The sequence below is a fragment of the Rhinatrema bivittatum genome, chromosome 3 (assembly GCF_901001135.1).
Source record: "Rhinatrema bivittatum chromosome 3, aRhiBiv1.1, whole genome shotgun sequence".
In the NCBI taxonomy this organism is placed as follows: Eukaryota; Metazoa; Chordata; class Amphibia; order Gymnophiona; family Rhinatrematidae; genus Rhinatrema; species Rhinatrema bivittatum.
Genome location: NC_042617.1, coordinates 9,131,290 through 9,145,228, shown reverse-complemented (window position 1 = coordinate 9,145,228; position 13,939 = coordinate 9,131,290). Strand labels below are relative to the sequence as shown.

The window sequence follows — 13,939 nt, the reverse complement described above, 5'->3', positions numbered from 1 at the left end:
GATGAGGAGAGGTGATGAGGTTTCTGTAGTCTGGTCAGAAAGCGAGGGATTTCCATGATGCTAGCAGTGTTTTGGTTGTGTGTAGAAGAGGGAGAGGAGTTACAGGTTAAGGGGACTGGGAAGATGAGAGACAGAGGGGTTGGAAGGGTAGATAAGACGTTCTGTCTTGGCCACTATAAAGTGTCGATGGGGTGAGTTATCCCGCTAAATGTTGATTTTTGAATATTCCGCCACTTATCTGACTAAAATTTATCTGGGGTGTTTTAGGGGTGGATTAAGTTATCCAGCTCGTACTGCAGAACAGGGCTAACTGTTAGATAAGCTGCACCACGGAATATCCCACCCAAGTCAGATGGGTAAATTTATCTGGCTCACCTTGCAAGCCGGCCCATGACAAAATATTACCCCATGGGGTAAGCAGTGGGAAGGAATCTAGAACACGTTCAGGAAATCAGGGCAGGAGGAGACAATTCAAGAGTAACATTAGGAAATATGTCGTCCCAGAAAAGGTGGTAGATGTAGGGAGCAACCTGACAATGGGGACCCTGAAGGCTAAACACCGAGGCACTGGACAGAGAGTGTAGGATGCTGAGGCCCTAAGCTCAACAAGGGGGCCTTGGAGACTGTGCTGGGAGGCACCCGCTCTGTTGTTTATCTCCACATTAGCTGCCACAGTCAGGCACCACTCAGTCACGTCTCCTCTCTCTGCACATTCCTCTCCAGACTCAGCAGGGTCAGGGTCACAGCAGCAGCAGGTCAGGGTTTCAGCCAGACTGAGACCCTGACCTGCTGCTTCCCCCTTCAGCTTACCTCTCAGCATCCAGGAACATCAGCTTTGCCACGTTGTAACATGGCCGAGCCTCCAGGACCGTGCAGTTCGGATAAGCCTCCCTGCAAAACATACAAACATGTCTATGAATACAGAGCACAATGTGTGTATGCACATGACGATAACAAAGCCAAGCAGAGCTCAAAGCTGAGGAACTTCAAGTATTTATTTATTTATTTATTTATTTAAGTGTTTTATTTACCGTCATTCCATCTGGGAATCACTAGATCATAACGGTTTACAGTTAAAACTTACTTAATATAATGTGTGTTACGAGGAGGATAAACATTCATAGAGACACAGGTAATACAAAGGAAAATTGGCTCTTACCTGCTAATTTTCATTCCTGTAATACAGCAGATTGTTCCAGACCAGTGGGTTGTGTATCCCCTACCAGCAGATGGAGACAGAGAACAAACATTTTGGACACTGCTACCTATCAGGCCAATACAGTAAAGTGCGGCCGCGGTTACCCTGCTTCTAACCCGTTTTCTACTCACAATTTGGCCGCGTTAGTCCAATTTGCGATTCACTATCCCTTTTAACCCATCCTCACCGCTTCCTTAAATCAACGGGTAACCCTTTCCGCCCGCGGCATGTGTATCAGATGTAAACGATCGGATTAGCTATTCCCTCCCATACAGTAACGCGCGCCCCGATTATCGCTTTTTAAACCTGCAGTTTTGCCGCGCGTTTAACCTGCTAACTTACCGCCTATCCCTACCCCTGTGTTAGAGGCAGGGGTAAGGGTAGGCGGCAAACTTTCCCCCAGCCCCCGCTCACCTGCCCTGGCCGCGTCCATGGGTCCTGGTCTCCGGGGCAGCCCCAGTCCTCTCTCCCCTCCTCCCGAAGCAACTTTAACCAAAAGAAAACCTAAAAACCTAAAATCCCCTCCTCCCGAAGCGACTCGACATGTAAAGTATTGTGAATAAGTGTAACCAAAGTTAATTTACTTTTTCTTTCTTTCAGCCCTCTCTGCCCTCCTCCGGAGGCGCGCGCCGTGGCTCTCCTGCCTCCCGGGGGCAGCTGGCGGCGAAAGTGGCTTCCAGTGGCCCCCGCCGGCGAAGATGGACGAACGCACGCCCGTAGTGCACGGGCGCTCAAGCCAGCGAAAGCACATGAACGGGCGTGCGTGACGTCACGGCGTACGTTCATATGCTTCGCTGGCTTGAGCGCCCAAATTGACGAGCCCCCAAGTCAGCGAAAGCGTATAAAATAAAAAAAGTAAGTTTACTTTGGTTACACTTATTCACAATACTTTACATGTCGAGTCGCTTTTCGCCCTGCGCCTTGCTTCGGGAGGAGAGGATTTTAGGTTTTCTTTTGTTTAAAGTTGGGATCCACTTCCTGGTACCTGTCATTTCAAAATGACAGGTACCAGCGCACCCAGGATACTGCATAGGCGCCGTATAGCGCCTATGCAGTAAATGGATTGCGCTTCATGGACGCGCGTTGGACGTGGCTTGCATTTGCATGCCATTTAAATAGAGTATCGAGCGGTAGGTGATCCGAACTGTGCGTGCGGCAAACGCGGGTGCGCCCGGCCCTAACGCACCTCTTTCTACCGCACCTTACTGTATCCGCCTGTAAGAGAGAGTGCCACCTGCAGTCCCTCAGTATCGGCCTGTACCCAAGCCCTTGAAACTAAACTTCAACTAAGGGCGACCGATCCCTCCTAACTAACCAGAGGTCTAGGTCGCCCGAAACCAATAAAACATACACCGGTAAGCCACCAGCCCTGCTGTCTCATAGAAATCTAATCGTTCCTTCAGAATACTAAAAGCTGCACAAACTGTCTATCGGAGTCAGAACAGGGTGGGCCTCTGGAATGATCTGCTGTATTACAGCAACGAAAATTAGCAGCTAAGAGCCAATTTTCCTTTCCTGTACATCCTCAGATCATTCCAGACCAGTGGCATGTACCCAGGCACCCCTAGACTGGGCAGGAACCTGAAAGACCCGCTCGCAGAACACTCACCGAAGGACGCCTCCTCCTGTGCCCTGACATCCAAACGGTAAAATCTGGTGAAAGTGTGCGGAGAAGACCAGACAGCCACCCGACAAATCACCTGAGGAGAAAGAAGCTGACACTCCGCTCAGGAGGCCACCTATGCCCTTGTGGAGTGGGCTCTCAACCCCACAGGAGCCTGCTTTCCTTTAGAAATGTACCCGGAAGCGATAACTTCCCGAATCCATCTAGAAATGGTAGCTTTCGATGCTTTGTCTCCCTTCTGGCCCCAGCAAATAAGACAAAGAGATGGTCTGACCGTCGAAAAGCATTAGAAACCTCCAGATAGCGGAGAAGGATGCGCCGCATGTCCAAATACAGCTCCCTCTCCCGGGAGAAATCACGAGACCAGTCTGGAAAAGCTGGAAGTTCCACCATCTGATTGACATGGAAAGAAGAGACCATTTTGGGCATGAAGGAACTGTTCGCAAGGATACCCTGTCTCGGTAAATTCTCAGGAAAGGGTCTCTACAGGATAAGGCTTGCAGCCTCCGTGCCGAACAGATAGCCACCAGGAACACCGTCTTCAGATTCAAATCCTTCAATGACGCTCTCTTCAATGGTTCAAACGATGCTTCACAGAGCGCAGAGTACCAAATTTAAGCTCTACTCTGGGCATACTTTGCACACTGGCGGATGCAAATGCTTCGCTCCTCTAAGAAACCTGATGATATCCGGATGCATCATCAGCTTCTGACCCTGAGCAACATCTCGGAGGGCTCCCAAAGCAGCTACCTGAACTCAAAGTGAGTTAAAGGCTAAGCCCTTAGTTAACTCCTGCTGCAGGAAATCCAAAATCTGGGACACCCCCCACAGCCACAGGGCTCAGGTTCCTCTGCAAGCACCAACTTTCAAACACCTGCCAAACCCTGGCATACACCATTGACTTAGCAGGTCTCCTAGCCTGAAGAAGAGTGGAAATTACAGACTCAGAATACTCTTTCAGACATAACTTCTGCCTCTCAAAAGCCAAGCCACGAGACAGAAGTGATTGACTTGATCTGAGAATGTATATAGGCCTCTGACACAGAAGGCGTGGAAGATGAGCCAGACGAAGAGGGCCATCCTCCGCCAGTCGTGCCAGATCCACGAACCAGGGACACCTGGGCCGCTCCGGAGCCACGAGCATCACGGACCCGCGATGCGACTCTATCCATCTGAGAATATGGCCTATGAGAGGCCACAGGGGGAAGACAGAGAAGAAATCCTGTGGGTCACGGACACACCAGAGCATCGAGCCCCAATGATCCGTGTTCCCTCCTTCGACTGAAAAATCGAACAGTTTTCGAGTTGGCTCAAGTCGCCATCGGGTCCAACTGCAAAGCGCCCCGTCTGGCGCAAATGTGATTCCACGACTTGGAGGACAGCTCACACTCTTTGGGGTCCAAGCGCTATTGGCTGAGGAAGTCTGCTTGCACATTTTCCGCTCCCGAGATGAATCAATGACCAGGTGAACAAACGTTGCACTTCCAGCGTCACTGCAGGGCTCCTGGTTTCCCCCTGCCTGTTGATATCCGCCACCGTGGTCACGTTGTCGGAAAGACGTGCACCATCCGACCCCTGAGTTCGTCGGGCTCCGGGCAGTTTTCTGAGGTTTTTTGCGCTGCTGTTGCGCAAACTTCTCCACTATAAAAGCCACAAGCGCAGTCGTCCAGAAGCGTCCAGGGGAGCGTCTCGGTCCGGTCTTCCGCAGAAGGGGTCCAAGGGCCCCACGGATTTGCCCCACGCTCCACCCAAAGGGAAGCGGCCTCTCAGGGGGGTCCCGCAGGACTCTGACAGCGACTCCATTTCAGAGGAGGATGAGGATTACTCGGAAGAGCCTCCGTCGGGGTCCCAAGGGCCGACAGGCGATGTTCCCACTCAGCCCTCCGCAGGCAAGGGGCGCAGGCCGTAGAAGGGGACGACCCTAAGGTGGTCCGTCGTTTCGCAGGGAAAAACTGTCCCCACTTATTCCGGCCATTCTCCAAGAGCTGGGGATAGCTGCGCCGCCGGTGGTACCAGACAGCAGCGCAAAAAACCTCAGAAAACTGCCCGGAGCCCGACGAACTCATCGCACTAGTAGCCTCAGGGGACCCGTTCCCCCCGAGACATCCCCTCCCCACTGGCCCCCGCCGCGGGGAAAAAAACGCGGAAAGAGGGCCGACATCCCCTGCCAGCTCCCGCACGAGTTCGCGGGCGGAGCCTAAAATGGCCGACACTCCCGCTCTGGGCGGGAAAGCTCAGGAGGCTTGACTGCTGCTGCGCTGCCGCGCGGCGGCGAACAAACGGGCCGCGAACGGTTGCTCCGCAGCGCCCCAGAGGGACCTACACCTCCCGGGACACAAGAGGAACACGGGTCCTCCCGAGAAAGGCGCGCGCGCGTCGAGCCGCAGGCCCAACAAATCGATCCCCAAGGCATTCGCGCGATCGCGGCGCGAGAAGAAATCAAAATACAATTAAAATGTACACACCCCCCCCCCCCCCCCGGCAAACGGCAACCCCACCCCGAGGTACCCCGAGACAGAGCCGAACGTAAAGGAGAGCCGGCGGGACGCAAACTGAAAAGAAAACATTTTTTTTTTTTTTTTTTTTCAAACCTGTCGCTGTCCTCGGTCCTGGGGCCCTGCTCCAGCGGGGGTGAGTGAACCGGGCTCCCCGGTGTCACCCCCGACGCTGCCACTGGAAAAGCCGGGTCCTCAACCCTGGCAGCGGCCTCAACCGGGGGGGGGGGTAGTCCCCTCAGGACCTCTCAACCCCCCTGGGAGGCAGGGCGGACGGGACATCCTCACAGGAAATTTAAGAAAAATTAAGAAAAAATAAGAAAATACTTTTAAGAAACAAAAGACTGGAACTATAGCAACCAGCACTGACTAAAAAACACAGAAAAAAAAACTCAACCCTGACTAAAAACCAGTACCAGGGCAGGCAGAGGCTGTGACTGCACCTGCACCATCTACTGGAGACAGAGTAAGACTGAGGGGCTGTGACTGACACAGGGGCATATATGGCTCCGCCCACAAGTTTTGCTCTGTCTCCATCTACTGGTGCGGGGTCACAACCCAGGTGTCCTGGACTGATCCTGGTACGTACAGGGAACTACACTTTTTGTTTTAAAGTAATCCTTCGACTACAGGTTTGCACCCCTACAATCTGCTGGAGTCAGAGAAATACTGAAGGACTGCAGGTGGCGCTCTCTCTTATGTAGCAGTGTTCTCTGACTCCATCTGCTGTTGGAATATACAACCCACTGTTCTGGCATGATCTGAGTGTGTACAGGAACGGCAGATATCAAACATGAAGACAGAGCTGGATTAGAGGGGTTTGCAAGGGGTCGGGGGTGTTATTGTACAACATTTATATAATGATTATCTGATTCATGCGGAATTGGAATCGTCTGTCACGTGGAAGGAATAGCCAAGTTTTTAAGTCGCTTTTGAATGTCATTTTATCTGTTAACATTCGAAGTTCTTCTGGCAGGGAATTGCAAAGTTCTGGGCCGGCAACTGAGATTAGGCTATCTGGTTAGCATTAGATGAGAGTCTCTTAAGTTTGGGATTTCGAAGAGGCCTTCATTCTGTGATCTGAGGGTTCGCAGAGGGTTGTGAGGTTTAAAGGATATTCCTAGCAGATTGCTGTTATTCAGCTTAATGTTATAGAAAATTATTGTTAGAACTTTATAATGAATTCTTGACTGTACAGCAATCAATACTGGGCTGATGTAATCAAATTTTCTTGCTCCAGACAATCGTCTAGCTGCGGCATTTTGTAGAAGTTTATGGGGATTTAGGTGACTAGTGGGAAGACCTAGAAGTAATGAATTACAGTAATTGAGGTTAGAGAAAATGAGGGAATGCAAAACTGTTCTGAAATCAATTATGTTTAGTAGAGGTTTTAATCGGCTCAAAATACAAAGCTTGTAGAAACCAGATCTGATTAGTTTGCTTATGTGGATTTTCATTGTTAAATTTTCAACAAATTTGGACCCCTAGATCTCACACTTGAGTTCAGGTGAGGCTTATCTCAGGCTTTACCCCTCACTCCCCCACAGCTAAGGATCCTCTGTGCTTATCCCAGGCTTTACCTCTCACTCCCCCACAGCTAAGGATCCTCTGTGCTTATCCCAGACTTTATCCCTCACTCCCCCACAGCCAAGGATCCTCTGTGCTTATCCCAGGCTTTACCCCTCACTCCGCACAACTAAGGATCCTCTGTGCTTATAAGAAAATTATTACTTACCTGCTAATTTTCGTTCCTGTAGTACCATGGATCAGTCCAGACAGTGGGTTATGTCCCCAATCCAGCAGATGGAGTCAGCACAAGCTTTGAGGGGGCGTATCCATATATACTACTACCCCCTCTGCAGGAGTTCAGTATCGAGTATATCAAAGCCCGATTAGAAACCCCCGAAGGATCAAGTTTGTGGAAACAGATAATGAAAACAATTGTAACCGCAACAAGTAACTGCAAACATCCTACCAACTTGTAGGGAGCTGTGAAAAACAGCGAAAAGAAACGACTGTGAAGACACAGAACACTGCGAGCAAGAAGTAGCGCAGAGCTGAGCAGGATCAAGAACCTAAACGCGGTGGGCGTCTGGACTGATCCATGGTACTACAGGAACGAAAATTAGCAGGTAAGTAATAATTTTCTTTTCCCTGTACGTACCTGGATCAGTCCAGACAGTGGGATGTACCCAAGCTTCCCTAAATCGGGTGGGGTCCTGCGAGGCCTGCTCGGAGAACCTGCTCGCCAAAGTGTCCAGAGACCGAAGAGGCGAGGTGCAGACGATAGTGCCTCGAGAACATGTGTAACGATTTCCAGGTGGCTGCCCTGCAAATTTCCTGCGAGGATACCGAGCGAACCTCCGCCCAGGAAGCCGCCTGAGAACGTGTAGAATGCGCTACGATTCCGGGTGGGGGAATCCGACCTGCCCCAATGTAGGAAGCAGCAATGCCGGCCTTCAGCCATCTGGCAATGGTAGTCTTCGAGGCCTGAGACCCCTTCTTAGGACCGGCCCAGAGTACGAAGAGATGGTCAGAGGTCCGGAACTCATTTGTAGCCTCCAGATAGAGGCGCAGAGTGCGCTTGACATTCAAGAGACGGAGAGACTTCGGCTCTGAGGAAGAGAAGGACGGCAACTCCACCGTCTGGTTCACATGGAATGCAGAAACCACCTTCGGAAGGAAGGAGGGAACGGTGCGAAGCGAAACTCCAGAGTCGAAGAAACGGAGATAGGGCTCTCTACACGACAGAGCCTGCAGCTCCGAGATGCGTCGAGCGGAACAGATGGCCACAAGAAATACAGTCTTGCGAGTGAGATCCTTTATCGTTGCACTGCGCAGCGGCTCGAACGGTGGTCCCGACAGGGAGCGAAGCACAAGGTTAAGACTCCAGGAGGGACAAGGGTCCCGTAACGGAGGACGCATATGCTTGACACCCTTGAGAAAACGAGCAATGTCAGGATGCTGTAGAAGAGAGCCCCCATCGCTCAACAGCGAACCAAGGGCGGCCACCTGAACCCGTAGTGAATTATAGGCGAGCCCTTTTTCCACCCCCGCCTGTAGAAACTGAAGGATCTGAGGTACAGAAGCCTTAGCGGGTCTCGTGGCCTGGCTGGTACACCACAGCTCGAACACTTTCCAGACTCGAACATAGGCCGCCGACATCGATGTCTTTCGTGCCCGCAATAGCGTGGATACTACCGCCTCCGGGTAGCCCCGACGCCGGAGGCGGCGCCTCTCAAAAGCCAGGCCGCAAGACAGAAGAGTTCTGCCTGCTCGAAAAATACCGGGCCCTGATGTAGGAGCTGGGGGAGGTGCCCCAGCCTGATTGGCCCGTCGATCACCAGCTGTAGCAGGTCCGCAAACCAGGGTCGCCTGGGCCATTCTGGGGCAACGAAAACCACGGTCCCCTGATGGCTTTCTATTCTGCGGAGCATCCTGCCCACCAGGGGCCATGGTGGAAAAGCGTAGAGCAGAAGATGTGGCGGCCACGGGAGGACCAGGGCATCCACTCCCTCCGCGCCGCGCTCTCTCTGGCGACTGAAGAAGCGTGGAGCCTTGGCGTTGAGAGCGGACGCCATCAGATCCAAGTGGGGGGCCCCCCACCGATGGACGAGAAGTTGCATCGCTTTGTCGGAGAGAGACCACTCTCCGGGGTCCAGCAGTTGACGACTGAGGAAGTCCGCCTGGACGTTGTCCACACCGGCGATGTGCAAGGCCGCTAGCCGGACGAGATGACGCTCCGCCCATTGCATCAGCAGCGCCGCCTCGAGCGCGACCTGCGGGCTGCGCGTGCCTCCTTGTCGGTTGATGTAGGCCACGGTGGTAGCGTTGTCCGATAGGATTCTGACTTCCCGGTTCCGAAGAAGCGGGAGGAAATGTCGCAGAGCTAGCCGGACCGCTCTGGTTTCCAGACGGTTGATTGACCACTTCGCCTCCACCGTGGACCACGTCCCCTGAGTGGCGCTTCGATCGCAGACTGCACCCCAGCCTGCTAGACTGGCATCGGTGGTCACCACCACCCAATTTGGCAGATCGAGGGACACGCCATGGGCCAGGTTCGGCGGATCCAACCACCAGCCCAGACTGTCCCTGGCATTCTGCGGGAGCGGGAGAATCATCTGGTAGTCCTGCGATACTGGTTTCCAATGGGAGAGGAGCGCCCACTGTAAGGTCCTGATGTGCGCGAAAGCCCAAGGTACAAGGTCGATGGTGGACCCCATCACTCCCAGGAGTTGCAGGTAGTCCCAGGAGGTGGGCTCTGGTAAAGCAGAGAACCGTCGTGTGTGATCCCGCAAGGATTGAGCTTTGTCCTGGCGCAGAAAGACTTTGCCCAGTAGGGTGTTGAAGGTCGCCCCCAAAAAAACCCAAGCGTTGCGAGGGCATGAGGGAGCTCTTGGAGAAGTTCACTACCCATCCCAGGGAATGTAGAAACCGTACTACTCGAGTCACCGTTGAGCGTCCATGATCGAATGACTTCGCCCGGAGGAGCCAATCGTCCAGATAAGGATGAACCAGAATGCCCTCCTTCCGGAGAGCTGCCGCCACGACTACCATGATCTTGGTGAAGGTGCGCGGCGCTGTCGCCAATCCGAACGGGAGAGCCGTGAACTGAAAATGCTGGTCCAGAATTTTGAAACGAAGGAAACGGTGGTGGTCCGGGCGGATGGGAATGTGCAGGTAGGCCTCCGTTAAGTCCAGGGAGGAGAGGAACTCCCCCCGATGCACCGCCGCAATCACTGACCGGAGCGTTTCCATGCGGAACCGAACGACTCGAAGGGATTTGTTGACTTCCTTGAGGTCTAGGATAGGCCGGAAGGAACCGTCCTTCTTTGGTACGACGAAATAGATGGAATAGTGGCCCGAGCCCACCTCTCCGAAGGGCACGGGCGCAATAGTGCCTATCTCCTGGAGTCTGTCCAGAGTCAGCTGCACCGCTCCTCTCTTGAGGTCCGAGCCACAGGGGGAAAAGATGAACCTTCCCTGCGGGGGGCGGACAAATTCCGTGTTTTATGGTATCCAGGACCCACTGGTCCGAGGTGATCCGTGCCCACTCCGCATAGAAATAAGTTAGTCGGTCCCCAATCCTGGGGACAGGGGAGTGGGCGAGACTGGCATCATTGTGAAGACTTGGTATAGGGGTTCCCGGTTCCGGGAGTAGTGCGTGCGGGCCGACGCCCGCGAAAGGAGCGCGACCAGGGCTGAGACCTGGGGGCGGATGACCGGGAGCCCGCCTGCCTGTATCCCCTGTAGCGCCGTTGCGCTCTGGCTCTGGTCCGAGAAGAAGAAAATGCTCTGGATGGTCGAAACCTATCCTCTGGCAGCCGATGAACAGCGTTCTCCCCCAGGGACTTGATGATCTGGTCCAAATCCTCCCCGAAGAGGAACTTGCCCCTGAAGGGAAGAGAGCCCAGACTCGACTTAGAGGACGTATCAGCCGCCCAATTGCGTAGCCACAGTAGTCGTCGTGCTGCCACTACCGAAACCATGGATCTTGCGAGGACCCGAAAAAGGTCGTACGAGGCGTCCGCCCCATACGCCACTGCGGCTTCTAGCCGATCTGCCTGGGCAGCCTCATCGGACGGCAGGTTCTGAGACGTGAGGAGTGAGACCTCGAAAACCCGCTTAAGGAAAACTTCCAACTTACGATCCTGTGTGTCCCGCAACGCCGCACCTCCCGTCACTGGGATAGTCGTCCTCTTCGTGACCGCCGACACTGCGGAGTCCACCTTTGGGACCTTGATGAGGTCCAGAAATCTTCGGGGAGCGGGTACAGCTTTTCCATAGCCCAGCTGCTCTTCAGGGAGGCCTCCAGGGTGTCCCATTCCCTGGTGAGAAGTTGTAAAAACGAGTCATGAATGGGAAAAGCCCGAGCCCTCGGCTGGAGTGCCGCCAGGACAGGATCTCCCTTCCTTGAAGAAGTGACGACAGCGGGAGCTACTGGGGCAGGCGGGTCTGGTGGCGGGTCCAAATCTAATTCTTGGATGATCTGCGGGATGAGGTCGTCCAGCTCTTCCCTCTGGAAGAGGCGTAGGGTACGCGGATCATCCCCCTCCTGCGTGCCGTCCCCTTGTCCCCCGTCCGGGAGGTCAAGTCCATGTCCCGCTGAGTCTGGCACCGCCCCCACTGCCGCGGGCATGGATCGGACCCGGGTAGGAAGGCGGGAGGCCCCCACTCCCGGAGGGTCGGGGGGGGGCCGGCGTCGAGGGCGACATCCAAGGGATCTTAGGAGGGGGGGGTCCCACAGGTGCTTCCAGCCCCTGCAGATAAGCGGTATGCATGAGCAGGATAAACTCTGGAGAGAACCCCGGCCTGCTCGGGTGCGCTTCGGGGGTGGTGTGGTTCCTGCTCCCTGGCTCTGGGTGCTTGGTTCCTGCACCAAAATCGGGGGAACACCCCCGCTGGTAGAGTCCTCCAGGGATCCGTTCTCCCTCGTGGCCTGCGCCTCAGGGCGCTCAGAATGTAAAATGGCCGCCGTTCCTGCCAAAAATGGCGGAGTGGCCGGCCCGCACCGCCCAAGCAAAAAAGAGAAATCAGTCAGGGACTGTGAGGTACCTTCCCCCCCGGGAAGGCATCGTGCACAGATGCCCTCCCGGGAAATCCGGGACCCCGGGTCTCCGCAGGCCGCACAGCGGGACGGCCGCGGCATCGGGATCGCTGTAGGAGAAAAGAAAAAGCCACCGGGGGGGGGGGGGCCACGCGCACAAAAGCGCCGCTGCGGGGGGGCCCGGTCGGCCCGCACTGCCCACTGTCCGAAAATAGAGGAGGGTGCCGCGGGGGGGCCTTCCCGGCCACACGACCCGCCCCAGACATCTTTCCCTAAATGGCTCAGCACCCCATGAGGAGCTGTAAAATGGCCGCGGGTGAGGGAGTAAAGAGCGAAGAGGCCGGCTCCACTGGCTTTCGCGGGCACCAGGGGCTGAGCTGTGAAGGAAAAAACTACAAAGGAAAAACAAACTTACCCCTGGCTGCAACGAGAAATAAACAGCAAGGCCGCAGAGAAGAGACAAGGAAGATAAGCCACTCCCCAGAAGTTGAAAGAACTCTGCCTTACTTTTTTTTTTTTTTTTTTTAAACTTAATACAAACTTGATACAAACTTGATCCACAGAAAAAGACAACAACAAGCCATAATCAAGCAAGAAAGTGAAGAAAAAGGAAAAGGAAGGGAAGCCTGATTCCCCTACTCGCATCTGCTGGAGTCAGAAGATACTGAACTCCTGCAGAGGGGGTAGTAGTATATATGGATACGCCCCCTCAAAGCTTGTGCTGACTCCATCTGCTGGATTGGGGACATAACCCACTGTCTGGACTGATCCAGGTACGTACAGGGAACCCAGGCTTTACCCCTCACTCCCCCACAGCTAAGGATCCTCTGTGCTTATCCCAGGCTTTACCTCTCACTCCCTCACAGCTAAGGATCCTCTGTGCTTATCCCAGGCTTTACCCCTCACTCCCTCACAGCTAAGGATCCTCTGTGCTTATCCCAGGCTTTACCACTCACTCCCCCACAGCTAAGGATCCTCTGTGCTTATCCCAGGCTTTACCCCTCACTCCCCCACAGCTAAGGATCCTCTATGCTTATCCCAGGCTTTACTCCTCACTCCCCCACAGCTAAGGATCCTCTGTGCTTATCCCAGGCTTTACCCCTCACTCCCTCACAGCTAAGGATCCTCTGTGCTTATCCCAGGCTTTACTCCTCACTCCCCCACAGCTAAGGATCCTCTGTGCTTATCCCAGGCTTTACCTCTCACTCCCCCACAGCTAAGGATCCTCTGTGCTTATCCCAGGCTTTACCCCTCACTCCCTCACAGCTAAGGATCCTCTGTGCTTATCCCAGGCTTTACTCCTCACTCCCCCCCAGCTAAGGATCCTCTGTGCTTATCCCAGGCTTTACCACTCATTCCGCACAACTAAGGATCCTTGACTAACCTCAGGCTTTTTTGAGTTCTCTTATTGTTATTGTATTCACCACCTCTCCTGAGAAGCTTCTCTCTGCTTCCACTCCCCTGTTTGCATAATAATCCTCTATTGGCTAATTAGGAAGAACAGAGGATAGTCTTACCCTTTGCTAATGTGCTTGGCACATAGCTGTTTATCTCCTTCTGCTTCCATCGGCTGGCTGTTACCCGACCTTGTGGCAGGGAGAACAGGGCAACAACCAGCCCAGTTCTGTATTTGAGCAGGGGTGGGTGGTGATGATGGTGGTGGTGAGGGCACCCAGCAGATGGGGATAGCTGGAGGTATAAGGAAGGAAATTATGGAAATGAATGTGTGGGAGAAGTGAAAAGAGGGAGAAAGAGTCCTCCAGCTGTCAGGTGTGTGTCCTAAGTGAGAGACGTACGCAGACGCAGGCTGCCATGTTATTAAACCAACTGACTCACAAGCACAAACCTTTTCCTTAGAATGAAGGAAATTCCTGTGTAAAAAGGCTCTGATGGTGCTAGAACAAAATTAAAAAATTATCAGAACTCACTCAAAATGCTTTTTGATCTTCTCTGCTTCTGCATATTTAGAAATCCCATTTATAAATAAAGTGCGTTTCACCTGCAAGAGACAAGGATCAGTTTTAGCACAAAAAGAATAAACTCATGGACAAGCTCTGAGAGAGAAGAAAAAACAT

General features: G+C 53.6%; 1 protein-coding gene across 6 annotated transcripts in view; it reads right to left on the bottom strand.

Moving 5' to 3' along the window:
* The window catches only part of TMEM63B (transmembrane protein 63B), a 298,942-nt gene that overhangs the window by 95,661 nt on the left and 189,342 nt on the right, over window positions 1-13,939 (bottom strand). For all 6 annotated transcript variants that reach the window (XM_029592874.1, XM_029592872.1, XM_029592869.1 and 3 more), the window contains 2 exons: window positions 13,793-13,863; window positions 811-891 (listed from right to left, as the gene is read on the bottom strand). In XM_029592874.1, coding sequence (XP_029448734.1) covers window positions 811-891; window positions 13,793-13,863 — 152 coding nt within the window. The remainder of the gene's footprint in view (window positions 1-810; window positions 892-13,792; window positions 13,864-13,939) is intronic.